This window comes from Pristis pectinata, chromosome 3 (assembly GCF_009764475.1).
Source record: "Pristis pectinata isolate sPriPec2 chromosome 3, sPriPec2.1.pri, whole genome shotgun sequence".
NCBI lineage: Eukaryota > Metazoa > Chordata > Chondrichthyes > Rhinopristiformes > Pristidae > Pristis > Pristis pectinata.
The window spans coordinates 51,421,357-51,449,050 of record NC_067407.1 but is presented as its reverse complement, the minus strand read 5'-3'; the positions used below and the strand labels follow the sequence as shown (position 1 = coordinate 51,449,050).

The following is a 27,694-nucleotide window of genomic DNA, read 5'->3' as shown; positions in this document are numbered from 1 at the left end:
CGGGTGGTGCAGTGTGTAGTAAAATGCTCAAACTGCAGTTTTGCATATGACCACTGCAACCACATGAAAACTATAAAAAGGAGTAACACTGTACTTTAAAACCTCCTGTTGACTTTTATATGAAACAAACCAAACTGCAACCTTTCTCCTTCATGGATAGCAAGTCACCACACAACAAGTGTGCCTTTGAGCACAGCTGCATTTCCTCATATCATGAGGGACACAATAAAGTAGTTTCGTAGTCACATCTCGTTGCCTAACCCACATACTGCTGTGGGCCTGAGAAGTGTGGGCGCATCCTTCTAACTATATTTGTAAACATAAACATATTTAAAAAGCAAATTTTGTAGCTTTCTTCTGCATAAAAATGTACAGTACCAATTCTTTTGTAAACTTCACTCTGACTGCATAACTGGATTTGGATGGCGTCTTGTGGAGATGGGGTACATCATGGATTAAGAGGGGAATACACAAGGAGGGGAAGTTTTCAAACAATCAATGAATTTACAGCTGCTTCCACAACATTTTAAATTGTTTCACAGTTCAAGTCTTCAACACTTATCCAATCTTGCTTTCAAACTCTGTTGCACACTTCTGGATAACATCCAAGCAAGAAACATGCCAACTCTAACTAGCAACCTATGTTTGCTGTTTTACCAAGAACAAGCACTGTTCCTCTGATCTCTCTTCTCTTGATGTTAAAGCTCAAAATAGCTGCCTCCAAGCTCTTTCTCTGCCTAATGCAACAAAAATGTTCAGATGAACACCAATTCCTCTGGCTCCTACTCATTCTTTCTCAGGGCTCCAGTACTTTACATTACTTAATTTTTCTTGCTGATACTACATCATAAAGAAAGTTGCTTGATTATGTTCTTCTAAACAACCAAAAAAGTCTGATAACTGGAATACTTAAAACATAAGTATGAACTGGTTGGGGAACAAAAATAATCATAAGTTGCTCTTCAAAATATTACAATGCTGAAAAAAATTCAAAATTTTATCCTGTTGCTGGGTTCTTTGCACTAGGGAGACCAAAAGAGTTAAATATTTTCAACTGTATGATCTAGTGTCCCCTTTAAAGTTGTCAAGAACAAAATTACTGATTTTTGTTTAAACTTACTTTGCAGAACCACTTTAATGATCCCAATGCAACTGCAGCAACAGAGGCTTCTTTATGATTACTAACTCTGAATCAAGCAGAATAGTGATTTAGAGATACTCAAGGCCAGAAATCAGCTCATTACAGCCTGTTGAAGGAATTGCTTTTAGACACACCTATTACTCAACTCACTGAAGTGTTTGTTTTATGCTAGAACAGACCAAATGCAAGTCTCCACATGCAGGGGACTTTCATCTTTTAATTTTCATGTTAAAGTTTAAATCCCAGAAGTAGAAAATGTATGTGGAAAACATGGGGGATGGAGCTAAATAAGTTTCCTCACTGAATCCAGACATGGCCACATGGATGCAGCATTACATGAGCTATCACTTAATCAACTGCACCACAGAATGACATTGAAAGGCAGTTCAGCACAGCCCACCATTTCCATGGTTCCTCCAGTGCCATCAGGTGCTCTCAATTGCCTGACTCTGGGTTAGGCAATTCAAGTGATTACATACCATTCTCAACTTGTTACCCACATACATGCACACATAATGATGCATTTAATTTTCCTCATTAGAGTTCATGTCCAGTTTAAGGGATAGAATCTGGAACTGCCAGTGTGAGTGCTTCAACAATTCAAATTCCATAAGTAAAAGAAAATCTGGAGACTTCAACTGAATATTTAAGGGAACTGAAAACAAAAGGCATTCCCCAAAATGTCTCACTTCCACACTGTTGTTGAGTCATTTAAGTCTTTAAGAACAGAAGACGCATAACCTTATGATTGATTTCACTTACTCTTTTAGTAAATTGTACTTCCCATTAGCTGGCTGTTCACTCCCCTTAAATAGGAGAAGAAGTTAATTTTACAAGGGACCCCACATTACACGGGGGCTGCATTCCTAGAAAATGGTCTGTACCGCAATTTTCTATATCACAATACCATGTCATCTGCATGCGAGTCAAGAAATGCAAGTCGGTAAAAAAAAATGTTTATTTATTTACCTTTTCCCACATAAATTTCATAAGAGCAGATTTTTATTCCATATCCCAGTTTTTTGGTAATGATTTGTGAATTCCATATGGGTGTATTTCGATACCCAAACTGCTATAATAAGGGGGATTGCCTGTATAAAGCAATGGCACAAGCTGGTTCAGCCATAATGCTCCATGTTGAGGGTTTCTTTTTCCACTTAAACAATTGGATTGTGCCTATTTCTCTACCTATAACCATTCTGCTTTGCTCCCCCATCCTCACAGTCACCCAGGACAAAAATCCCGAGATAATTACAGCCAAATTCATCAATCTGATAAACATTCCTTCAATCCTACTCAGTTTCTTCTAATCACAATTTAATTTGCTGCTCTACCCTGTGCATTAATCTAATATTCTAATAATCTCCTACACCGTATATTCTCAAACTTATATTAAAAATACACCTGACCCACTAAGTATCTACAACTACCCTATCAGTCACCTCTTCACATCTTTGCAGCACTCTTCCTCTAATTGCACCACACAGGACAGGAAAGCAGAGTATGGGACACACACTGGATTAATTATCTAACATTCCTGGTGACAAACCCAATCCCTTTCACAGAACTTAAAAATCTATCAAGAATATTACTCTAAATAAGCAACTGTTAAATTGTAAAATATGAAACTAATTTTCAACAACCGTGCAAGTGGCATGTCAGAATGAGAATTAACTCTCACCCCAGGACTTAAACTTCTGACCGGAAAAGGAAAACAAACTTAAGCTATGTAAGCAACTTTCACCATGGTTCTACTTCCCAGGATCCATGTTTCATCTGAAAATGAAATAGTATTCCTGGAAGAAGTCAGTAAGCTAAATGAGAGAGCATGCAATGAATGTGATTGCCAATGGCAGACAACTTAACAAATCAGTGGCAGTTCTTCAATGTTCAAAAAACTGAATAGTTGCAATGCAAGTTACCTTCATTTTCGGAAGTCGGGCAGGTCACCTTGAAGACAAGATCGAAAGTCCTTTCTGGGCTCTCTCTGTTGAAAGATAAAATTGATTTATCTGATAAAACAGATTTGTTAAGCTATTGCCATAAATACTCTATTATAAATATGAAAATTAATACATGACCAACATTTAATGTAAGGAAGACTTTACATTCAAATCTCATGATTCTCACCACTGCTTCCAACCAATCCCACTCATCATGCAAGAAATATGAATATTTCATTCACAAAATATGATGTTTCAATCACATTCATATATGGGAACATATGCAAGGCCAGCATTTTTTAACCATCCCAACTGCTCTCAAGAAGGTGAAGTGCCTTCTCCAGCTGCTGAAGTGGGCATGTACCTCCAGTGATATTAAGTTGTGAGCTGCCAGACTGAGTTTCAGAATTTGGCCCGATTTATGATGACCAAACATAGAAATAGCACTTTAAATCATAATAGTGCATGAGTTGAAGAGAAACCTGAAGGTGGTGTTCTCATGTATCTTCTGGATAACCAGGGTAGGGATCTGGGGAGTCAAAGAAGCCTTCACAATTTGCTGCGGTACATCTTGCAGTACAAGTGTGCTAATTTTAGGGTGGTCGTTCAAAAGGCTATTTTGAACTTAGATGGCGTCCAAGTTATTGGAGCAGCATTATTGAAGCAACCAGGGAAGTAGAGAGTATTTCATATTGTCCTCCACTATGCCTTGTGGAAAGACTTCAGAATTTCAAAGGCAAGTCACTCACAATACATTACTCAGCTTCTGGCCCGCTCTTGTAATCAAAGTATCTACATCACTAGACCAGTTAGATTTTTGGACAACGATGGCCCCAGGATGTTAATGAAGATGATGTTAATTCAATATCAGGGGAGGTGGCTATATTCTCTCTTAATAGAATGGATACTAAAACTATTAATGAGAATGGACATTGCCTGATATGCTGTGGCATAAATATTAGTTACCACATCAGCCCAAGCCTGTATGTTGGCCAGGTTTTGCAGCAGGCAGGTATGGCCTGTTTCAGTTTGTCATCAGATTACAAACTGCAAATCAAATATTCCAAAGCTCTTTGGTGTCACACAGTCAATATTGCCATGATGTGAAGGGTAATTGCTCACCTCAACTCTGGAATTCAGCTTTTTGCTACATACTTGGACTAAGGCTGCAATAGTGGTCCTGATCAAGGCCAAATGGAACACCAGTGCTCATTTTATCAAAAAAGGAAGTGCTGCTTAATGGATCAGTCATTGATCTCTGAAGGAAATGTGGGGAGAATATACAGGTCCTCCCCAGGTTACCACAGGGTTACATTCCCATCAACTGTTCATAACCTGAGCAGTTCACAAGTCAGAATGCTGCCGTGAACCGAGTTCCCACACAGCAGAAGATGCCTGCAGCCCCGCAGCAGCTGGCGAATCCATTCCGCTGGTCTCCCAAGCACTCTTTCATTTGTCCGGGCTGTAAATAAGTTGGGCGTTCATAAAATGGGGAAGACCTGCAATGGGATTGGTCTGGGAGGTTTGATGGACATCATTGAACTTGGCGAGCCGAAGGCCCTGTTTCCGTGCTATATGACTCGATGATCATCCATCACCTTGATGACACCCGAGATTAGTTGGTGAGAAAGTAATTAGCCATAGCTAATTCACACAGCACTTCTGGCTAAAGGATGATTGCAACTTTATCTCTTATCCTGTCCTTAAACATCCATTAACTATTTAATTGTCCATCACCATTCATAAATAGACGTGGCAGGATTCTGGAGATCTGATCTGTTGGCTATAGGACCACTTTGCTCTATCAGTAGAACACTGCTTCTGGTGATTGGCACATCTGCAGTTCCAAGGTTGGTCCTATATCTGACATGCTTTTCTCTCCATTCCTCATTGAACCAATTATCTTTGGCACCTCAAGAACCATACTGTGGTCACTACAACCAACAGCACCATAGGCAGCTACAGTTCCCGTTGGCTGGGTCCCTCCTGCCTGTTCTGCCATTCAATAGGATCACAGCTGATCTTTTAACTCAGCGTCACTCTCCTGCACTAACCTATTATTCCTTGAATGTCTTAATGTTGAAATGCCCTTCAATCACAGTCTTGAAATATACTCAGCAATTGAACCTGCACAGTGATCCTGATTGAGTCGGCAATTCCAAATAATCACCAGTCAAAATGAAGAAATTTCTCCATATCTTGATCCTGGGCAGATGACCTCTGATTTTAAGACTGTGACCCTTGCTCTAGGCACAGCAAACATCATGCCTGCACCTACCTTATCAAGCTCCACAAGAATCTTGTTTGCTTCAATGAGATCATCTCTTATTGTTCTAAACTCTGGAGTACATAGGCCCAGTCTGCCTCATCTCTCCTCGTACGACAAGCCTACCAACTCAGGAATTAATCTGGCGAATCAAGTATCTGTATCACCACTTACTGTGGTAAATGCAACACACCTGTTGCCATGCAAAAGCATTATATGTGTTCAACCAAAGAGGCATATATTAAAGGGATAAGCCATTTGACCACTCAAGCCATCTCAGCATTCAGTTATGCCGTGGCTGATCAATACATCAACGCCATTTATCCAAACTTGCTCTATTTCTCAGTACACTTCCCCAAACAAATCCATCCACCTTCATATAAACCTAGCATAATTTGGTTGAATAGTTCGATTTCTATTATGCTGTGTGTAAAGAAATCTTTCCCACTTTTGCTGTTTAAAGGCTTGGATTTAATTTTTAAGATTGTCCCCTCTTATTGTTGACTTGCCCACCAGAGGAACTGGATGCTTTTTTTTATCTACTTTGATGTTATCACTTTAAGCACTCGACGGAATCACCTTTCAATCTTTGAAACTCAAAGGAAGGTAAAATGAATTAATACAATCTGTCCTCAATTTAACCTTTAAACCTGCTGTTATTCTTGCGAGTCTGCACTGCAAAGTAAAAAATATCATTCCTGGGAAGATGTTTCCACAAGAGTTCAGTTCTCCAGATGGGGCCTGATCAAGACTTGGTGCAATTCGTACTTCTTCCCACTCCAAAAATTGCCAACATCCCGTTAAAATTTCTGATCACAGTTTGTAACTATACTTGTGTATGTATACACCCAAATCTATCAAGCCTTTTACTGTTACTCATCTTTCACTGTTCAGAAAATACCTCAATTTGTCTGCCTGATAAGTTTAAACTCACCCACATCGTCAGCTACTTTGTCACATTGGTCACTCGCTCAGTGTGTCAATCTTTCTTCTTAACTTCCACATAGAACATAGAACATTACAGCACACTACAGGCCCTTTGGCCCACGATGTTGTGCCAGCCTTTTAGCCTACTCTAAGGTCAATCTAACCCTTCCCTTCCACATACCCCTCCATTTTTCTATCATCCATGTGCCTATCTAAGTGTCATTTAAATGTCCCTAATGTATGTGTTACTTACTATGCCTCCTGGTGTACTGTTATCTGCAATCTCTAATAACCTTCTCTTGATGACTTCATCCAAATCAATGACAAACATCCAAAAGGGAAGCCCCCAATTGAGATCCCTGGGCGACAACATTCATCACATCCTTGCAGATCCGTCACCTCTGTCCCATACCTACCAAGCAACATCCAAATTCAAACAAATGTACTCACTGGTGTCATCACTTGCACCTGGACACTGTTTGATGTTAAAGATAATTGCTAACTTCTATGGTGCTTGCATCAGTTTCTACAGTCAAACTCCTGTGAGATGATGAGAGCCTGCTGAATCAAATTTTCTTACACAAGCACCCACTGGAGCATGCTCCCTATTCAGAGAGACTTCTTCACCAAGCAGTCCTAAGGTACCTTGAGGACAGTGAGCTGACAACAGCAGGAGAGAAGGATGAGACCGGGGCTGGGGAGAACAGAGGAAATCAAGAAGGAAAAGAAAAGGGGCAAACAGTCAGAAAGGTGAGGGAAGGGGGAAGGAGATAATAGGGAGGGAAACCAAGGAAGTGGGGAGACTGACAGAGCCAGTTGGGGAAAGGGGGCTAAGAGAGAGGGTACTGAAGGAAGGATGGATCAGGATCAGGATGGAAGGTTGTGTGGAGGAGGCAAGAAAAATGGGGTAGACAAGAGTGTGTGTGCACGTGCATGCACTCTCTCAGTCCGTGCAGTGGAGCCTGGTATCGGTATATTTTTGTCACTTGTACCGAGGTACAGTGAAAAACTTGTCTTCCACCAATCATCTTCGACCTCCTTGCCATTAGACCAAGACCTTGCTCTGTGCAGTAGCTGGCATACAACGGCCACCCTACGTTAAAAGAATTCATGACAGGTAATTTCCACTTTTCTGAACTGGAGGGGAATCAGTCACCCGACAGCCCACGGCACAATCTCACTTCTATACACAGCAAGTTTATGACAAATATTAACAAGGCACAATATATACATATATCTCCTGGTTATATTAGGATCATAAGCAAACTTGTAGAACAACATGTCCATGTTTGGACCCAATCATAAACATCAAATTTAAAACAGCACATCAACATTTAAAGGTAACAATTGCATTGAGATTTTGATGTAAGGCAAAGACAACGTAATGAAATCTCTTTCATGAATGGGAGAAGCATAAATGGTAAAGGAAAGCTGCTAAATATAGTATGCAGGATTCGGATGAACAAATTACCATCTGCCCTAGAAGCCTTAAGGATGGAATTTAGTAATTCATATAAGCACACGGTAGTCATTAAACTCAGTCTGGGAGAAAATTCTACATATAATCAGTCAGTCTGCTAAATTTGGAGCCCTTCAATTATTTCCAAAATGGATATCAACTGGAGACAGAATCTATACTAGATGGTTGACTGCTTTAGTAAATATCAGGCAGTCACTGCAGTGCATGAAGAGCACGTCCAGTCCAACTTCTTCATTTTCTAACTGAATGACATGGCTAGTTCACCAGAATGATTACGTGCTCAGGGCAGCATTGTTTGGACCAGCCATACAAAGTTCAGATGCCTTGTACTTGCTCTGTTCAGCATATTCATCAGTTATCTGATTTTTTTTAAAAAGTATTGCAAAGTTTCACACTTGCTCCCCTATGGCAGTTACTAGCAGAAACTCAGCTTGCTCCTGAATACTGTGACATGAAAAAAAACAGTATAATCATCTAGCTTTATGATAAGGATGGAGGAAACTGCCAGTTTTCTACAGCTTCCTTCCTCCAATAAGGTTATTCTCACACAGCAACCATAAATGGCATCCATCAGTCATCTGCATTGCTTGCCTCACTGTGAGATCCTTCAATGTAGCAATATAAGCCAGAGAGCAGAGCTGCAGGCCAGTATCAATTCAACATTTTGCATCAGTTCCAAACCCATTTTACGGAAGTTGTCTCCAAACACGATACCTTTCGCACAATATCGATCAACTTTCAGATATGAAAAGAATGTAGGTGGTCACTTGTATACTTAGAAAACTACATGTTCACACATGGTGAGAAAAGGTGCCTGACCAGAAGACACTAGGTTTAGTCTATTTGTGTGCAATAATTGACCCCAGGCAAGCCTATAGTTGAGATTCTTCAAGAACTGCTCTAAAAATGCCTGGCAGGCCATTCTGGCTTCTGTTTCAGGAGAAGTCTCTGCTCAGCTGCTACAGAGCTTTCACGGGCATTTCTCAAAACTAACCATCATGTACTTTCTTTCTTCCTTCTGCAGTTCCTTCCAAACAAAAAAGAACATTTGGTCTTATCAACATGATTTCATCTTTTTTCATCACAGTCTGTCACATTGCCCCGTAGAAGGGTGGACCGACAAGCCATTGGTATTCCCCCAATAATTTAAATTTGAAGACATGAATGGTGGCAACCTGAAAAGGTTATCATTTGATCTTCCTTTTTGTGACTGTTCAGAGAGCCTGGGTTTGAACTCTGTTTCTAAAAAGACACAGATAAATAGGCCTCATTGTATAAGAAAATAGACAGCATGCAACACTCTACTCATGCAAACCACAAAGAAATGACACCTAGTGTTATTTCAGAACCTCCTCAAAATCCACAATATTTCAAGATCACACAGGAGAAATATGGCTAAATATAAATATCTCCCCAGTGATCCCTTCTCGTGTTCTCAGCCACAAAGTCCCACTGGGAGATCACTGAACAGTGTTGAAGGGAGATATCCAATCCCATCACATCCTGCTCCCACAATGTGACATGGAACTAGAGTTATCTAAGTTGCCATCACCAACCAGAGAACTGGATTCCTTAATATGAATAATTTCAGCTGCATTATTAGGTCCTTTTGATCCTACTATAATAGTTTTGGGATTTCACAATTTATCCTATTAGCACACAAACTGTTTACAATATTCTTTAGGTGTATTACTTGAAACCAACCACACTGTTGAAATATGCCCAAACAGAAAGGTCTGCTTATCACCTTGCTCCTATTGATATACACAAACTGATGCTTGTAGTTTTCAAATACAAAACATGACACGTAAACCGGTGGAGACTTTCAAAAAAAAAATTAGAAAGCGCAGATGCCCCGGGCACATCCTGGCTTATTGTGAGAGGTTCAGCCTTTAGTGTTGTCAGTCTGATTTGGCAGAGAGTGCAGGCCCGAAGCCTGGAGACTTCACCGGCATTGCAAACAAAACCCTGCTGCCTTTGCAACAAAAGCAAACCGTCCCAAATGGGTTGGCAGGAGCTCGGCACCCAAGCCCAGCGCGACTCCTTCTGCAGGAACCTCCTAGCTTCCTCCTCCTCCTCCTCTCCCCCGCCCCGAGTCCCGGCTCCTCACTCACTTCAGTCTGCAGTCCATGGCTACGGCATCTCGGTGCGGCGTCCCCCCACCTCCTGTCTGTCCGGTATGTGTGTGTATGTGGCCCGCGGGCTGCGCCGAAGGTGCTGGCTCCCCGGTCAGCGCTGCTCCCAGAGCACAGCTGCCTCCCCGCACAAACTAGGAAGTGAGTGTGTCTGTGAGAGAGAGAGAGAGAGAGAGAGAGAGAGAGGTGGGCGACGTCAGCGACTCAGAAACATCTGACTGCTTCCCACAACAGGAAGCTTTCCCCAGGGAAGGCAGCCAGTGTGAGAAAGGTGAGTTGGTGTGGGGAGAGTGGGCTCAGGAATGGTCACTCACTGGGGTGAAGTGAGAGAGTGAAAGAGTGAGAAAGAGATACTGGGACCGTGCAGGTGAGTGGGGGAGGGTTGGAGTGAAGCCGGAGAATGTGAACTTAGTGAGTGCAATAAGTGAATTCTTCGGTCCACCTTTGGACCAACGCTGGAGGGTCATCGACTTGAAGCATTAACACTGTTCCCCTCTCAGTGAGTGGATTTGGGGTGGCCGGAGAGGTGTGAAGTGGGAGTAAATGAGGGGAGAGCGGAGTGAGTGGAGAAGTGGAGAAGGTGTTGAGGGCATTATATATTTGAGAAGGATGGGTAAGTATGGAGCTCCACTGATGTCAGAGTAAACTCTTACTATCAAAATGCAAACAACTGCACGTGCTGGAAATCTGAAATAAAACCAGAAAATGCTGGGCATACTCAGTTGGTCAGGCAGCGGTCTGTGGAGAGAGAACAGAGTTAGTGTTTCAAATCAACGACCCTTCCACCTTGTTCCAAAAATAGACCACAGTTATGATGAAGGGCCATCAACCTGAAAGAGTAACTCTGTTCTTCTCTCTGCAGATGCTGTCTGACCTGCTGAGTGTCCCCCACATTTTCTACTTCAGCCCTTTTTGTAGCTTGCAAGTTGTAAACAGACTGTAGTTTGGTGGTGAGGTAAGGTCAAATGTGCAGATATCTATTTCCGAGCTTCCACTATTGCATCCTCTTTTGTAAACAAATTATCTTCCCTTTTTTTGGTTCTTCTATCCACTTGTGTTTTCATTACTAAACCTGCACTTAAGTGAGATTTACCATAACAGAATGAGAGTCAATTGTTCCAGAGCTGTGCGAATATATTTTTCACAGGCTAATAATTTGTGGAACTGGGTGCGAAACATCCACAGACACAAGCCACTCCCCAGCTGCCACCACGATCACCAATATCACTCCCAGCCACACCATCGAACAAATAACTACCAAAAATGACATAGAAGAATTTCTTATAGTCACAATCAGATAATTAATACATTTAATTTTCTACACCTCCAGGTATAAGAAAAAAATTCTGAATTGGAAGGCAATTACACTGATTGACACGCTATACTTTATGAAACCTGGATACTTGGTACATACCTGGACCCGCTGCAATTTGCCTATCACCACAACAGGTCTACAGCGGATGCAATCTCACTGGCTCTCCACTGGAGAACCTACACAACAGCAAGACATACATCAGGCTGCTGTTTATCGGTTACAGCTCGGTGTTCAACACCATCGTTCCCTCAATACTAATCAACAAGGTTCAAAACCTGGGCCTCTGTACCTCCCTCTGCACCTGGATGCTTGACTTCCTTATCGGGAGACCACAGTCAGTGCAGATCGGAAGTAGCATCTCCTCCTCGCTGACAATCAACACAGGCACACCTCAAGATACCTGCTTAGCTCACTGCTCTACTCTCTCTACATTCATGACTGTGTGACTAGGCACAGCTCAAATGCCATCTATAAATTTGCTGATGACACCACCATTGCTGGTAGAATCTCAGACAGCGATGAGGAGGTGTACAGGAGTGAGATAGATCAGCTGGTTGAGTGGCGCCACAACAACTATCTCACACTCAACATTAGCAAAACCAAGGAGTTGATTGTGGACTTGAGGAAGGGGAAGTTGGGAGAACACACACCAGTCCTCACTAAGGGGTCAGCAGTGGAAAGGGTGAGCAGCTTCAAGTTTCTGAGCATCAACATCTCAGAGGATCTATCTTGGGCCCAACACATTGATGCAATCATGAAGAAGCCATGCCAGCGGCTATACTTCACTAGGAGTTTGAGGAGATTTGGTATGTCATCAAAGACTCTTGCAAATTGCTACAGATGTACAGTGGAGAGCATTCTGACTGGCTGCATCACTGCCTGGTATGGAAGCTCCAATGTGCAGGATCGCAAGAGGCTGCAGAGGATTGTAGACTCAGCCAGCTCCATCACAGACACAACCCTCCCCGCCATCAAGGACATCTTCAAGAGGCGGTGCCTCAAGAAGATGGCATCCATCATTAAGGACCTCACCACCCAGGACATACCCTCTTCACATTACTACCATCAGGGGGGAGGTACAGGAGCCTGAACACCCACGCTCAACGATTCTGGAACAGCTTCTTCCCCTCCGCCATAAGATTTCTGAACAGTTCATGAACCCATGACACTACCTTGTTATTCCTCTTTTGCACTATTTATTTATCTTCGTAACTTATAGTAATTTTTATGTCTTTATGTCTTGCACTGTACTATTGCCACAAAACAACAAATTTCACAACAATACGCAATAAGTGCTGGAGGAACTCAGCAGGTCAGGCAGCATCCATGGAGAGAAATAAACAGGACGTTTCGGGCTGAATATCCAGTTTCGGGCTGAAAACATCCTGTTTATTTCTCTCCATGGACGCTGCCTGACCTGCTGAGTTCCTCCAGCACTTTTTGTGTATTGCTCCAGATTCCAGCGTCCGCAGAATTTCTTGTGTCTAAATTTCACAACAAATGTCTGTGATAATAAACCTGATTCATTCTGATTCACTTGGAATATAAATATGATAAATACCTTCCAAAAAGCATGGTGATTTAAATTCTATGTTTAATAAACTGTAATTTTTATGTCCAGTGAAAGCAGTATCCACCTGAGGACCCCACTATCACAAAAGCCAGTCTTCAGTCCATTTGATTCATTCCACATGATATCAAGAACTCGCAGACAGCACTGGATACAACGAAGTTTACGTCATCAGACAACATCCCAGCTGTAGAACAGAAAACCTTGTCCCCGAACCAGCTGCTATTCAAGTGCAATTACAATACAGGCATTGACCTGACAATATGGAAACTTCCGCAGGTATGTCATGTTCACAAAATAATCGGACAAATCTAATCCAGCTCATCAAGGCCCAATTAGTCCACTCTCAGTTATGAGCAGAGTGATCTAAGGCATTGTCAACATTCTATGAAGAGGCACTTGCTTCCCAATTACCTGCTCATCAATCTCACATGATTCCAGACCTCATGGACCAATTAGCTGAATTCCACAGATGAGGTGAGCGTGCATCAACGGAGCATTGGAACGAGGGTGGCAATAAGGTGCTCTGGTCAAACAAGTCAGTGGGTATCAGGGGAGCCATGCCACACATAAACGATGATGGATATTAGAAGTCAATCATCCCAGCCTCAGGACATCACTGCAGGAATTCCTCGGGGCAATGTCCAAGGACAACTAATCTTCACTTGCTTCAGTAATGATGTTCCTTCTATCATAAGATCAGTGGTGGGGATGTTGGCTGAAGATTGCACAATGTTAAATTTCATTTGCAACTGCTCAGCAAATGAAGCAGCCCATACCTGCATGCAGCAAGGCCTAGACAACATTCAGGTATAGGCTGATGAGTGACAAGTAACATTTGTGCCACAGATGTCTCAAGTAATGACCATTTCCAACAAGAGGATACAACCACCTACCCTTGCTTACCATTTCCCAGTCCCTGACGATCTACACCTTTGGTGTCACAATTGATCATAAGCTCAACTCCACAATCACATGAATACTCTGGTCACAAGAATAAGTCAGGGGCAGGGTAACCTGTGGTGAATGACTTGCTGATGACCCAAAGCCTGTCTGCCATCTGCATGGCACAAGTCATGAGTATGATAGATGGGAGCAGATCCAGCAATACTCAAGAAGCTTGACACCATCTAGGACAAAGCACTCTGCTGATGGGCTCCCCATTCATCACTTTAAACATACATCCTCTCCACCTCCCTCTTCCCTCTTGGCTTACATCTACTGCACAGTTATTCATCTAGGCTACTATGGCAACACCTCCCACACTCAAATCCCCTAACCTCAAGAAGGACAAGGGTTTAAGGCCAATGGAAACACCACACGTGCATATTGCCCTTTTAGTCATATGCCATCCTGAATTGCTGCTCCTTCGTCATTGCTGGGCCATTATCCAGGAACTCCCTCCCCAACAGCACTGTAGAGGTACCTTCACCAGTAGTACTGCAACAGGCCAAGACGGGGGCCCTCTATCATCTTCTCAGAGGGATGGACAATAATGCTGATTTTGTCCAAGACTCCCAGATCCCAAATATTGAAAATAAATAAAAGTCATTGTGTTTATCATTTGTGTTTATAATTGTGTTTATCATTGATGAGGGAAAAATGAGATAAACATGCAACTGGAGGAACTGAAACTTGGAACAGAAGCATAAGGATCATAAGGACATGTAAGGTTGAGTGAAGTTTCATTTCCAAATCCTCTAAAGCCCCATGTCTTGCAAATCCTTAGCACAATATTGTGACAATAATATTGCCACTGCTATACACATAGGTTTCATTCATATATATACAGATTTTTGTAATACTCCACCCATAAATGATAAGCAGGTTAGTACTATTAGTCACAGACATTATCTTCTGCTTCAACTATATCACCATTTTCACCCCTAACAATGTTTTCAAAGGTCCAGATGCTGAAAGCCATGGAGTTGAATCTATCCCATAAAACGATATAGTTATTAACAGTGCAAAGAATATTTGACATTGTTAAAAATGTTTCCAAAACTAAAATGTGGAGGTCATCCAATGAATAAAGAAAATGTCTTCTTAACAAATTGATTGATACCATATTTTGAAAGTGAACATAAATTTTAAATTAAACTTACATTATGCACACACACAGATTTCATTCAGATATAAAAATTCCATTAAATAAATCAGAGCACATAATGAATGCACATTATTCAATCCTAGGATGTTTCAAGAAATGTTTTATTGCCGATTATTTATGAAGTTTACCATTCAATTATTCATGGGGAGTATTCGTGGAGTTCAAATTGAAGTACCACTGCTCACCAAGTTTTCTTTCTCATCATTGCAGGAATAAATAATCTGTCTTTTGGAGATATACCTCCTGCATCCCTAATCCTTCCTCACTCAACCACTCTTCCTGGCTTCCATATTTTTCTTTCGCAAGAGACATCATCAATTCCATTCACCTTCAAGATCCCATCTACTAACCAACTGTCCTCTTCAACCTACCATAAATTATCCTTTTATTTCCACGTTCCCTGCAATTTTTCCCCTATACAGTTTGGCATTTACTCTGCCCATGGCACCAAGGCTACCCTAGATCCTATCTTAAGCAACTGTGATGTGCCTCCCTTGAGTTCTCAACAGCATTTAACACAGACGTTCCTGCCATTTTCTTCTGTGAGTTCTTCTGTTTTCTAGCTCAGTGAATTTCCTTTGTGTGATTTTATTCCTATTTGACCAAATACAATCAGTAGATCTCCAGAAGCTGATTCCTAAGGAAATAAGAAGTAGGGGCAGAGGTCAGCCATCCAACCCTATGAGCCTGCTCCACCATTCATTGAGATCATAGCTGATCTTTGACCTTGGTGCTATTTTCCAGCAATTCATTAATGGGACAAGAATGATTACCTTAATTGCTTTTGGATTTTTTTTTGCTCTAAATTAGGTCCACACTAAGAAAGTAGAAATTCAGTTTAATGATAAATATGCTGTATAAATCTCAATCCAACATCACTTGACACAACAACTACACTTGATAAGTAAAATATTGAGATACAGTCCAAAATGTGGTGAAATTTAATTCTTTGCTTTCAGGCACAAGTCAAGCAACATCAAGAAGTATCAGCAGCAATATATTTCAATACAAATATATATTGTTTAACACATGTTATGGTTGTATCTTAATATCCCTCTTGGCATGAGGGAAGGTGATATGAGAATGACATGAATTAATTCCTAATTATCGATAAACTGCACAGCTGTTTGCACTGACTCTGAAACTTTGAAATCAAGACTGAGCAATAAGGATTTGAGGAAGGTTAGTGAGAGCACCTGACAACCATGCTTGGCACATTTTGCCCTAAAGATGGCAAGCAAAATAATGGCAAGTTCACCTCATGTGTTAGTGTTTAAATCCCCCAGCAATATATGGCAAGGGTGATGCACCCTGTGAGTTTTGAAGCAACACTGACAGCTGGATAATTTACACAGCTCTGCTGTTAGCATCGCAACAACGGCAGCTTACACTCAACTTCAGCTTGTGTTTGAAAAATTTGCTTCATTAGCTCAATACAAATAAAATCCTTGCAGAAGGTAAAAATTATTAATGGAGAGATTTACTTCCTGCACTGCCACACAAACCTCTCCAGTTCAGCAAAAGCACATTTAAAATTGCAGTCTCTCTGCCCACGGGTACAAATTGTTCTTGAGGTTTTTACATTTTAAATTTCTCTTCCTGCTGCAACATGTGACTTTATTTCACCCTACTTCATTTCTCTGATTATCTCTCAATCCCATTGGCTAAGGTGTTGGACATTTGGCCCCAGCATTCCCCAAGATTCCATATGCACTATTATCATCTAACACTTCCAATAATTTACAGCATGGAAGATTTTCGGGCTGATTGATGAATAGAAAATCTGATCACCAGAGTATGCTGCAAGATGCTCTTTTCCAGCAAATTCATACCCATTTACACTGAGCGTGGAAGTGAGAGACAGCATGTGTTCATGAAACAGAGTGAATGTGCATAGGGGTGTGTGCAAATTTGAGAGAGAAAGAGCTGAAGACACAAAGACAACATGAATGTGAAATATGGGAAGATAATGCCATAAGATGGAAAAGATAATTAGATTAACACGTGAATATAATGGGCTGTGTGAATGAGAAGGTACAGGAAGGGAGATCAGAGGCCAGCCTAACATGAGCACAAGGGGCAGACTGTCCTCCTTTGGTGTGATTCTATGAAAGAGAAGGGGTAGATGGAAAGAGGAACACACATACAGAGCAACAGGAAGGAAGAAACAACATGTGCAACAACTCACACACCAGCATCCTCCACTCCTCAGTATGATGGAACAGAAACAAGTCATTCTTAACCCTGAGGGACTGCCTAAGAAGAAGAACATGACAAGACTATCAGGCTGCGTGTGCTTGTAAGAGGCAGAAAGAATGAATGCACATCCATGAGAGATAAAAAAAGAGCAAGTGTCCCTGTTGGAAACAAAGTGAAAATAAAAATGCACAAGCCAGAAAGACAGAGGGACAGAGGGAAGAAGAAGCAACAAAGAGGATGATAAGAGAAGCTGAGACAAGCGCATTGCACAAGAGCAGCATAACGAGAGATCAAATGCCTGAGACCAAGCGTGCACCTGAAGGAGACGAGTGAAAAAACATGCACAAAACCAACTCTCAATCACTTTCCTTCTCACTGACAAGTACATACAGAGGGAGTACACAGTGGGTGCAAGCACAAAAGAGAAGGCTCCAATCTCATATTGAGAAATGCAGAACATTAAAATATATAAACATAAAGACAGCACAAGGGAGGGTTTGAAATATTACCATTCACTTTCTCCACACTACGAGAGCAGCGCCTTTTCTTTGAACTGGGGAAACTGATTGCCCAGATAACTGAAAGAATTAGTCTAGCATGTTTGCTTTTCTCAATTACCAAACATATTCCTACGTTAAAAATAAGGACTGTCAGAACAAATCCATCCAGAATGTTGTACAAATCATTGTTTTAGAATCAGGTATTTCCATTCAATAATTATTTTTACATCATCATGAATATTTTTGCTGCCACTTAAAATATTAACAGTTGGGCAGGAGAGGCCATTGTTCATTATCATCTGGTGAATACTGCATTTTGATAAGTTATACATTTAATGATTCCACCACTGGCAGACATGCCTTCAGCTGTTAAGACCCAAAGCTCTGGAAACTCCCTCCCAAAAGCTTTCCCGCCTCTCTTTCTTTGTTTAAGTCCAAACTTAAAACCTGTTTCTTTTAACAAGATTTTCGGCATCTGCTGTAATATGCAGTTTAGTAGCAAACTTTTTGTTTAGATGATGCTGCATTTAAAATTAAATGTTAAATACAGTATGATAGTTGGCAAGAATAGGGTCAGGGGCATTTAAAATGCTTGCTTAAGACTTGATGTCCTTGAATTTGGACAAATTTATGAAAGTGGAAGATAGAAAGTGCAAAAGGAAGTATCAAAACATCAAAGGGATAGACATATAGACAAAAATGTGCCCAGTGAACTGAATATTTCTGGATATTTCCTTAGAAAGAGGCCATTTGGCCCATCATGTCTTTGCCAGCTCACAGAGCAAATCCATCCCTCCACTAATGTTTCCTGTAACTTATTCTCTCCACATTCTACAAGAAAAGCAAATTTCAGAGACCAATTAATTGACCAACCCACACGTCTTTGGGATGTGAGAGAAAACTGGAGCACCCAGAGGTAACCCAGGTGGCCATAGGTGGAACATGCAAACAGACAGATAGTACTGGAGGTCAGGATTAAACTGGGACAGCTGGAGCATTGAGGCAGCAGCTCTACTAGCTGCACCACTGTGACATCGAGTCTTAGCTCTCTAACGTGGGGTCAAGCAGTATACCAGATTTTATCAGACATTTTTGCAATGTCGGGGAACTTTATAAATGGAAGTTGTTGTGTTGGTTTGTGACATGGTGACAATTCAAGCACAGGAACTTTATTTTTCAATTTTACGTCATACGTCATGAAATGAAATTGCATACAATCTTCAGCAGAGGAAGTAAAAGCACTTGTAATTTCTATCTGCGCTCCTGAAAGTCTGAGTATACAGCATTTCACATTTGTGCAATCTCTTCAATGTGCCATGTTCAAAAGGGAAAATGTCCATTTACATATCCATGTTGTCATTCTGTGACGAGGTATGAAATTTACTCAAGCGATTAAACAGGCACCATTTAGCACTCAAAGCCAACTATTAATGTTAAGTGCAATAAACCAATGAACATGAAGGCAAGGACTTTCTAGGATCAAAAGAAATGCCGCTGTATAAAGACCACAGACAGAAAGCAATTAGAAAGGCTGATGACCTGTGTTGGATTTGTTCTTTCATCAACAGCAACAAATGATCAAAAATCATCCTCAGAAGCTATCCACCCAAGTGTAATTGTTACCATAAAGCAGGTTTCATATGTAAATGTTCTATCCTTGTGCATACATGCATAATAGTCACACAAAATGCTTGTATTTTCTTAGCATGCTAGTATTTTCATTGCAAGATCGCCAAAGGATAGCTTAACGATGCAAAGCCTTCTGCAAAAAAATCAGAACATAAAGCAGTACAAAAACTCTCAGCTTTCTCAGGATCGCAATGAGGCAAACAGGAAGCACTTCCATTTATAAAGCATATATTAACCATTTCAGAGAGTAAAACAGCAGGTCAAATTATTCAACAAAGAGGGTGGCTTGTAATTCACCATGATGGTTAAGAGAAGATGGAGTCAGGACTAAGGACAATTACATCATGCACTTGAATTTCATTGGATTCAGTCACAGTTCCCAAGTAATCTTCCCAAGAAGAAGATGTGAAAATATTTCCTTTAAATTTAAAACTTCTTAAAAAGAATCAGATCTTCTAGGATTGAGGATAAAAGAAGCACAACAAGTTTTCATTCCTAACTGTAAAATTCCTTTCATTCTTTGGTATTAAATAGTGAGGAAAGAAAATTGGACATGGAAATTAGTAACACAAAGTAATTTGTTACTTTGTTACATTCTTATAAAATATGCCCCTTTTAAATGGTGTTTCTTGGTGACATCATTTGAAAACATGTGTATATTCTTACATTGTCAAAACCTCTCTTGAACTGCCTCTGAATTATCAGGCAGCTTGATTGATGACCAATTCTAGATGACCACAAATGTCCTCCAACAAAATATTGGGAATGCATTTGTCCATATCTCTGTCACTTCAACACTCTATGTTTCAAAACCTATTTGTTCACTTTCCATTTCTTTAGACCTGATTCAACTGACCATCCATCTATCCCCTTAGCCATTTTCAAGACTGAACAAGACCATTCACAAACTTAGTATCTTATTTGACATTAATATAATCACCCAGTCCCATATCTCCTCTAACCAAACTGTTCCAGCACGGTTAGAACACTGGCATCAACCCAAGAACGTGGAAAATTGCCCAGGTATATTCTGTTGACTAAAAGCAGGTAAAATCCTACCTAGGTAATCACTGTCCAATCAGTCTTCCCTCAATCATCATCAAAGTGACAGAAGCTCTCATCAATAGTACTATCAAGCAGCACATACTCACCAATGATGGCCAGTTTTGGTTTTGCCAGGACCATTTGTCTCCAGACCTCAGCACAGCCTTGGTTCAAGCATGGATTAAAGGAGCTGAATTTAAGAAGTAAGGTGAGATTGAACTGCCTTTGACGTCAAGACTGCATTTGCCTGGTAAAACAGAAGTCAACAGGCATCAAAGGGAAAACACTCCAGTTGTAGAAGTCACTTAAGGAAGATATTTATGGTTGTTGATGGTCAATCATCCTAGTCCCAGGGTGTTACTCCAAAAGTTCCTCAAGGCAGTGTCCTTGGCTCAGCCATCTTCAACTGCTTCATCAATGACCTTTCTCCTATCATAATGTTGGGATGTTCATTGATGATTGTACAGTGTTCAATTTCATTTGAACTCCTCAGCAAACAAAGCCGCCCATGCCAGCAGGCAGAAAGACCTAGACAACTTTCAGGAATGATATGAATTCTTTTTATTCATTTTTGGGGTCTGGTGTCACTGGCAAGGTCAGCATGTATTGTCCATCCCTAATCGCCCCTGACAATGTGGTGACACGGCTTCTTAATCCTCTGCAGTCCCTCTGGAGAAGGTATTCCCACAAAGGTTGGTGAGTGAATTCCAGGATTTAGACCCAGGGATGGTGAAGGACCAATGATAGATTTCTGAATAAGGATGTTGAGCAACTTGGAGGGCAGCAGGCAGGTGGTGGTGTCCTCATGCACCTGCAGCCCTTGTTCTTTTCAGTGGTGAAGGTTCCCATGTTTGGGAGTTCAGTTTGAGTGGCCTTGGCAAGTAAGATAAGTGCACATTGTAGATGGTCCACAGTGCAGCCACTATTCATTGGCAGTGGAGGGAATGACTCTTTAAGATGATTGCTTAGGTGCCAGTCAAGGGAGTTGGATGGTGTTGAGCTTGTCCTGGATGATGTCGAGCTGATCAATGGCAAGTAACATTCATGCCACAAAAATACGAGGCAATGACCATACATCCAACAAGCGAGACCCTAACCACCTTCCCTTGATATGCAATAGCATTGCCATTGCCAATATCCTGAGGGTTATCATTGACCAGAAACTCAGCTAGATCAGCCACATAAATACCATGGCAACAAGAGCAGATCAGAGCCTTGGTATCCCGCAGTAAGTGATCGGCCTTCTGATACCCCCCCCCCCCCCCCAAGCCCTTTCCACCGTCTACATGGCACAAGTCAACAGCATGATGGAATACTCTCCAGTTGCCTGTCCAATACCAACAACTCTCAAGAGGTTTGACACCATCCAAGACAAAGCAGCTCACTTGTTTGACTTGTTTTGTTAAATTAAAGGTGATGTAAAAATGCAATTTGTTCATTATAGTTGTTGAGGAGCTATACACAAATATGTACCAAGGATATCCACACTTTTATGGCAAATTGTTTCCTAGAGATTTTCTTTTCAGTATTTCTATTGGGTCTTGAAATGTTAAACACATGCAAAACTTACGATAGGTTATTGAATTTATTCTCCGAGCCAGGCTGTCTGAAGTCCAAGTCAGACACTAGCACCATAAGAGCAACCAGGACAGCTGCAAGTACATAGCCTTTGTGGCACATTGCATGTGGGAAATAATTGCTTTAATCCGCCTTGTTCTTCAAATGCATTTTTCTCCAACTTTATAGAAGTATGGACAGCTAACCCAGTCCGTTCATTTACCCAGACCAAATCTAGAAAATGTTGGAAACATTTTGAACATCAGGCAGCATCTTAAGATAAGATATTTTTAAGATTTTTTCTATTAGTCACAGGTACATCGAAACACACAGTGAAATGTGTCTTTTTGCATTACTGAGAATGTGCTGGGGGGCAGCCCACAAGTGTCGCCACTCTTCTGGCGCCAACATAGCATGCCCACAGCTCCTAACCTGTACATCTTTGGAATGCTGGAGGAAACCAGGGCACCCAGAGGAAACCCACGCAGACACGGGGAGAACATACAAACTCCTTGCAGACAATGGCAGGAAGAGAAGCATCTGTTGAAAGAGAAGCAAAGTTAAGGTTTCAGGTTGACGACTTTTCATCAGAACTGGAAAGTGAGAAAACTCTGATAATCTGCTGTTCAGTTCAATGGAAATCTCAATAGTTTGGCATCCAACTCAGCAGGTGCTGATTCCTGTGCTCCCATTAACACACCACGATGAGGTAAAAGAGCAGGTGTTGTAACTCCTGCAATTGTATGGGGAAGTGCCACGAGAAGGGAAGTGGTTAGAGGAGATGGAAGAGGAGACCATGGAGTCGAGAAGGGGACAGTGTCTTCAGAATGTTGAAAGGCATGGGGAGAGGAAGTTGTGCCTAGTGGTGGAATCTCATTGGAAGTGTTGGAAATTGCAACAGATGGTCCATTGAAAGTGGAGGCTGGTTGGGGTGGAAAGTGAAGGGGTGAGAGCAGAGGTGTGGAAATGTAATCAAGAGCACTATCATCTATGATAGAGGAGAAGCCACAGATAAGGAAGAAGGAAGACCTATCAGAGGTACCTGTGTCAAAAGTCTCATCATTGGAACAGATATGATGGAGGCAGAGAAACTAGGAGAATTAAACTAAGTCCTCACATGAAACAGGTTGGGAGGATGTACAATTGAGATAGTCAGGCGAGTCTGCGTGCTTGTAATGAATGTTTGTCAATCAACTCCCCCTGAGGTGGTCGGAGAAACCCTCAAAGAGAAGGGAAGAATAAGAGATGGACCATGTGAAGGTGAAACTGGGTGACTGCAAAATGTAATGCCATTTTTAAGTTCCTTGTGAGTGTAAGAAGCAGGACCAATACAGCCATACTGGAAACAAGTTGAGGGAGGGGGTCTGAGTGGGATTGAAACAAGCAGTGTTCCCACAAGAAGGACAGACACAGCTTAGGCCCAGACAAATTCCCATAGCTACATCTGTGATCTGGAAAAAGTAGATAGTATTGAAAGAGAGGTTGTTCAATGTAAAGATGAATTTAGCCAGGTAATGAGTGTGCTGGTGGATGGGAACTCATTGGGCATTTGATCAAGGAACAAGTGGAAAATACTCAGGTCATCCCGATATGGGATAGAGGTGTAGAGAGACTGTATGTCCATGGTGAAGATGAGCCAGTTAGGACCAGGTAGAATCAAGGTAGAAAGGAAAAAGTTCAGTTTTGACAAGAGCAGGCTGAAACAATGAGTCTTCCCACAAAGTCCTAATGTAGATCTTGGGCAGGAGGTAGAAGTGGGCTGTGTGGGGTTGGGGCACCATAACGTTGGAGAATGTGGAGGGAGGATCTCCTGAGGAATGAGGTCTTTGACTGTCTGGGAGTCAATGACCTAGTCTGATAGGGTTATGGTTCAGAGGAACGTATGAGGAGGTCTCTGAGGACTTTTGACCTCCGTGAGAAGGAGGTCAGTCTACCAAACCACAACAGCACCACTCTGTCAGTGGATTTGATGACAATATTGGGAATGATTTTCAGCGAATGGAAGTTCAGAATAGTGTGACTTAGGGAACTGGAAAGATCGAGATGGTCAATGTAATGTTGGCAGTTAGCATTGAATAGAACAGGAGAAGAAAGAGGCCAGAGGGAGTGGTCCAATATTGGCAATATTGGAGATGGGAGAAAGGGTCCACGGTCTTGGATGAAGATTCATGGCCAAAGAGGTGCGCATGGAGGTGAAAGCAATGGAGGAAGAGTTCAACATCTGAATCTCTCAAGGTGGGCACCAAGGGTGAATAATTATTTGGGGTCAGAGAGGGGACGATCAGAAAGGGTGGTGGAAATACAACAGAGAGAGTGGGACTGGGGAGAGAGATGAGTTTTGAGGAAAATGAAAGTAGAGAAGATCTGGAGGAGAACTGGAATTAGAAAGCTGGTGGTTTGCAATCTTCGTTATATCTGAAAGGAAGGAAAGAAGTCTTCTGAAGCAGCATCAAATACGGCAAAGGATCCCTTTGTTTTTGCTCTCTTTAATTCTTCTCATTAATCTATCAGTTGAATGTATCACCACAGCAAACTGGCTCACCCGTCAGAGATATTCCATTTATCCTGTCCCTTCTCCCACCCATTTTCTGTAACTTAAAACGCTTATTTTCTCAATGACCAAATTCTGATAAAACAGTCTCTGTTTCTCTTTCCAGCAATGCTGTCTAACTTGTTAACTGTTTCCAGCTACAAGGGGGATCGTCCCATAACTTATGGTTTCCCTGGATGAAGCACACAGACAGGTTTCACAATTCTTGCTGATTGGTGGCTGCAAGTTGTTAAGCAACGTGTTGTTGGCCAGAGGGGAACAACAGGTTCAAGGGGATATAACTTTCTTGTCACCTGAAGCTGTCACATTGCACTGGCACATAGTGACAGCATGCTGGAATAGCAAGGCCCGAGAAACAAAATACATTAATTTTCTGGTCCTATCAGAATTAATCAGGTCAAACATGGGTGACAATGAGTAAATACCTTGACTGAATCCAACTCCTGGGATCAAAAGAACTGTGGCTCACACTATGGCCAAGGTGTAGGTCTGGAGGAGGTGAACAGCTTGGGTGAGGTGCAAATTTAGGCCTGGCTGCCTTCAACTGCAGAGAGATTTCCTGAAGTCAAACAGAAAATGCTGGAAACACTCAGCCGGTCAGGCAGCATCCATGGAAAGAGAAACAATGTTTGAGGCTGGGGACCCTTTGTCAGAACTTGGAAAGAGATACGAAGGTAATTTTAATTTGCTGAGAGGGTGGCAGGAGCGGTGGATAGGACAAAGGAGAAATCTGTGATGGGGAGGAAAGGTCAGACAGTTAGAGGGTGATTATGCTTCTTCGTTGGTTATGTGTTGCTAATAGTAGAGCAGGTCAGGCTGAACTCATGGAGAGAGTGAAACTAGGCCAATATCACAGTTGGATGACTTACAGCAGAAATGGCCTGTTCTGATATAGACAGAAAAAGCAACTTATCTGAAGAAGCTGAAGAAATCAGTATTGGGTCTGGAAGGTCGCAATGTGCCCAGATGGAAGATGAGATTTTGTTCCCAAAGCTGGTGTTGGGCCACATTATAAAAATACAAGAGGCCACATATAGATTGCTCAGTTTGAGAGTGGGACAGAGAATTAAAGTAGCAGGCAACAGGAGGCTCAGGGTTACTCCTCTGGACTGAACTCAGGTATTCCATGAAGCAATCACGCAATCTACATTTAGTTTCTCCAATATAGAGGAGGCCATGTTGTGAACATCAAATGCAGTAGGCTAGATTGGACACACTATAGATGCTGCCTGACCCATTGAGTTCCTCCAGCACTTTCATGTGTTGCTCCAGATTCCAGCATCTGTAATCTCTTGTGTCTCCACCCAAAAGATTGCTCCCAGCCAATTAAGTTGTGTTCCAAAGCCCCTTTGGGTAAGGACCTTCATTAAAATGGTTGTTGTTGCATTTATTTTAAGCAAAAGTAATGAAACTGTAATAACTTGTGCAGTGAAGTAAGTATTCATGCAAGACAAATTTGGCATCAACAAAAAGGTAACAGAAATCATTTATTTTCAGTGGTTAGAGTGAATAAAAGAACATTTCCCAAGAGAAAGAAAGGTATATGGTAAGTAAGAGATGAGAGAGTTGGCACTGTGCAGTATTAAGTCAGAAAGCAAAAACTTTGGAAGTGATAGGGATGCCATTGGCAGCAGAGGTTTCAATGAGTACATGACCCAGGATAAAACAATGAAGCAAAGAGGAGCAAGTACTGAGTTTTTTTCATCAATGTCATTGGGCATTAAATTAAGCAGAAATGTGAAATAAAAAAGGTTGGCTTGTTCTTTGGGTGATTTGGAAGTCAGGCATCAAAATGGAAATGCAGCGGGGAGAAACAAGCGATTAAAATAATGTACAAGAAGCTGAGATGCAGAAGGAGCGTCAGCTGCAAGTGCAGGAAGTCAGCAAGTGATGCTACATCTCAATGAAATCACATTTAGCAGCTCTAATAGTAAATTTGCAACAGTTACTAGTGGAGATAAACTTGGCTCTGAATTGTCTGACGATTGAGCTGCCAGTTGCAAGCGGCACATTTATCCGAGAGACAGCAGAACAACAGGCATGATTAAACCCAAATGTGGCATTTAGGTTGCAGAAAGGAAAGGATGCAGTTTGAAAATTTTCCCAGGCTAGAATAAAATCCACTATGTCATTAACAGGAGTGAGAGGATCAAAAAGGTTTTTGGTTAAATTTTGGAAATTTTCTATTTTTATCTGCAGGTTCTTATTTCTAGAATCTGTCCATAATGTTGATTAGTTTTGGAACAGCTCTCTGTTTGCATCTGCTGTATTGGCATTCTAATTTCCATGTGGATACGCTGTTTTTTTCCTCCTGAATGGCAGCCTGGGATTGCTGGTGAGATTTGTCTTGGGCTTCAGCTCTGACACTTCAAAAGCAAGGCCAATTTTCCTTCCCCTCCTCAGCTGGCCCAACATTTGTTGGCCATTGCTCGTTGGAAACCTGCCCATCTTGATGCAGGTGAATCTGCATTTTCTTCTTCATGGGCTGACTATCTGTCAGACTGGTTGACTGCCTTCTGTTGGTAGGCACTCACCTCAGAGCTAGAGGTGTTGTAATGGGGTAGTGGGTGGCTATACGAAAATTACCTCTGCTGCAGAGCTAAAAGTTTTACAAAGACCTGGTAAATTCTAGCCTATAGGAGCAGTCTGATTGTAGACTCCAGCTAGACTTGGGAAAGGATTGACAAATTATATTCTGCCTTCTGTTATTGTTTTTCCCTTGTACTACCTTGATGTACTGATGTGGTGAAATGATCTGTATGGATGGCATGCAAAACAAAGTTTTCCACTAGACATCGGTGCATGTGACATCAATAAACCAATTACCAATTAAATGAGATGCGAAGAGGTTGCTGATTTATCCATCCAGGCCAGCAAGATTTCATTGTGCTCAGTGCCCTAGACTAAATTTTTTCTGCCAAGGGCAGGTAGAAGTCTTCAGAAAATAACTCGGGAGGCATTATGAAATTAGCCTTAAAATTAGAATAACAGAATGCAAAATCCACAGTAGCTGGAGATACAAGAAACTGCAGGTGCTGGAATTTGGAGCAAAAGAGATAAGATATTTATTTATTAGTCATAAGTACATCAAAACACACAGTGAAATGCATCGCTTTTCATTACTAAGAATGTGCTGGGGGCAGCCCGCAAGTGTCACCACTCTTCCGGCGCCTACATAGCATGTCCACAACTTCCTAACCTGTACATCTTTGGAATGTGGGAGGAAACCGGAGCACCCGGAGGAAACCCACGCAGACACACGGAGAGAACACACAAACTCCTTACAGACAGCAGCGGGAATTGAACCCGGCCACCAAAACAAACTAC

At 41.6% G+C, this 27,694-nt stretch overlaps 1 protein-coding gene across 2 annotated transcripts in view; it reads right to left on the bottom strand.

The window, feature by feature from the left end:
* dennd1b (DENN/MADD domain containing 1B) overlaps positions 1–10,081 on the bottom strand; it is a 239,983-nt gene extending 229,902 nt beyond the window's left edge. For both annotated transcript variants that reach the window (XM_052012640.1, XM_052012641.1), the window contains exons 1-2: positions 9,872–10,081; positions 3,064–3,128 (exon numbers count right to left, since the gene is read on the bottom strand). In XM_052012640.1, the coding sequence (XP_051868600.1) occupies positions 3,064–3,128; positions 9,872–9,888 (82 nt within the window). In that variant the 5' untranslated portion in view covers positions 9,889–10,081. The remainder of the gene's footprint in view (positions 1–3,063; positions 3,129–9,871) is intronic.
* Positions 10,082–27,694: the final 17,613 nt, after the last annotated feature.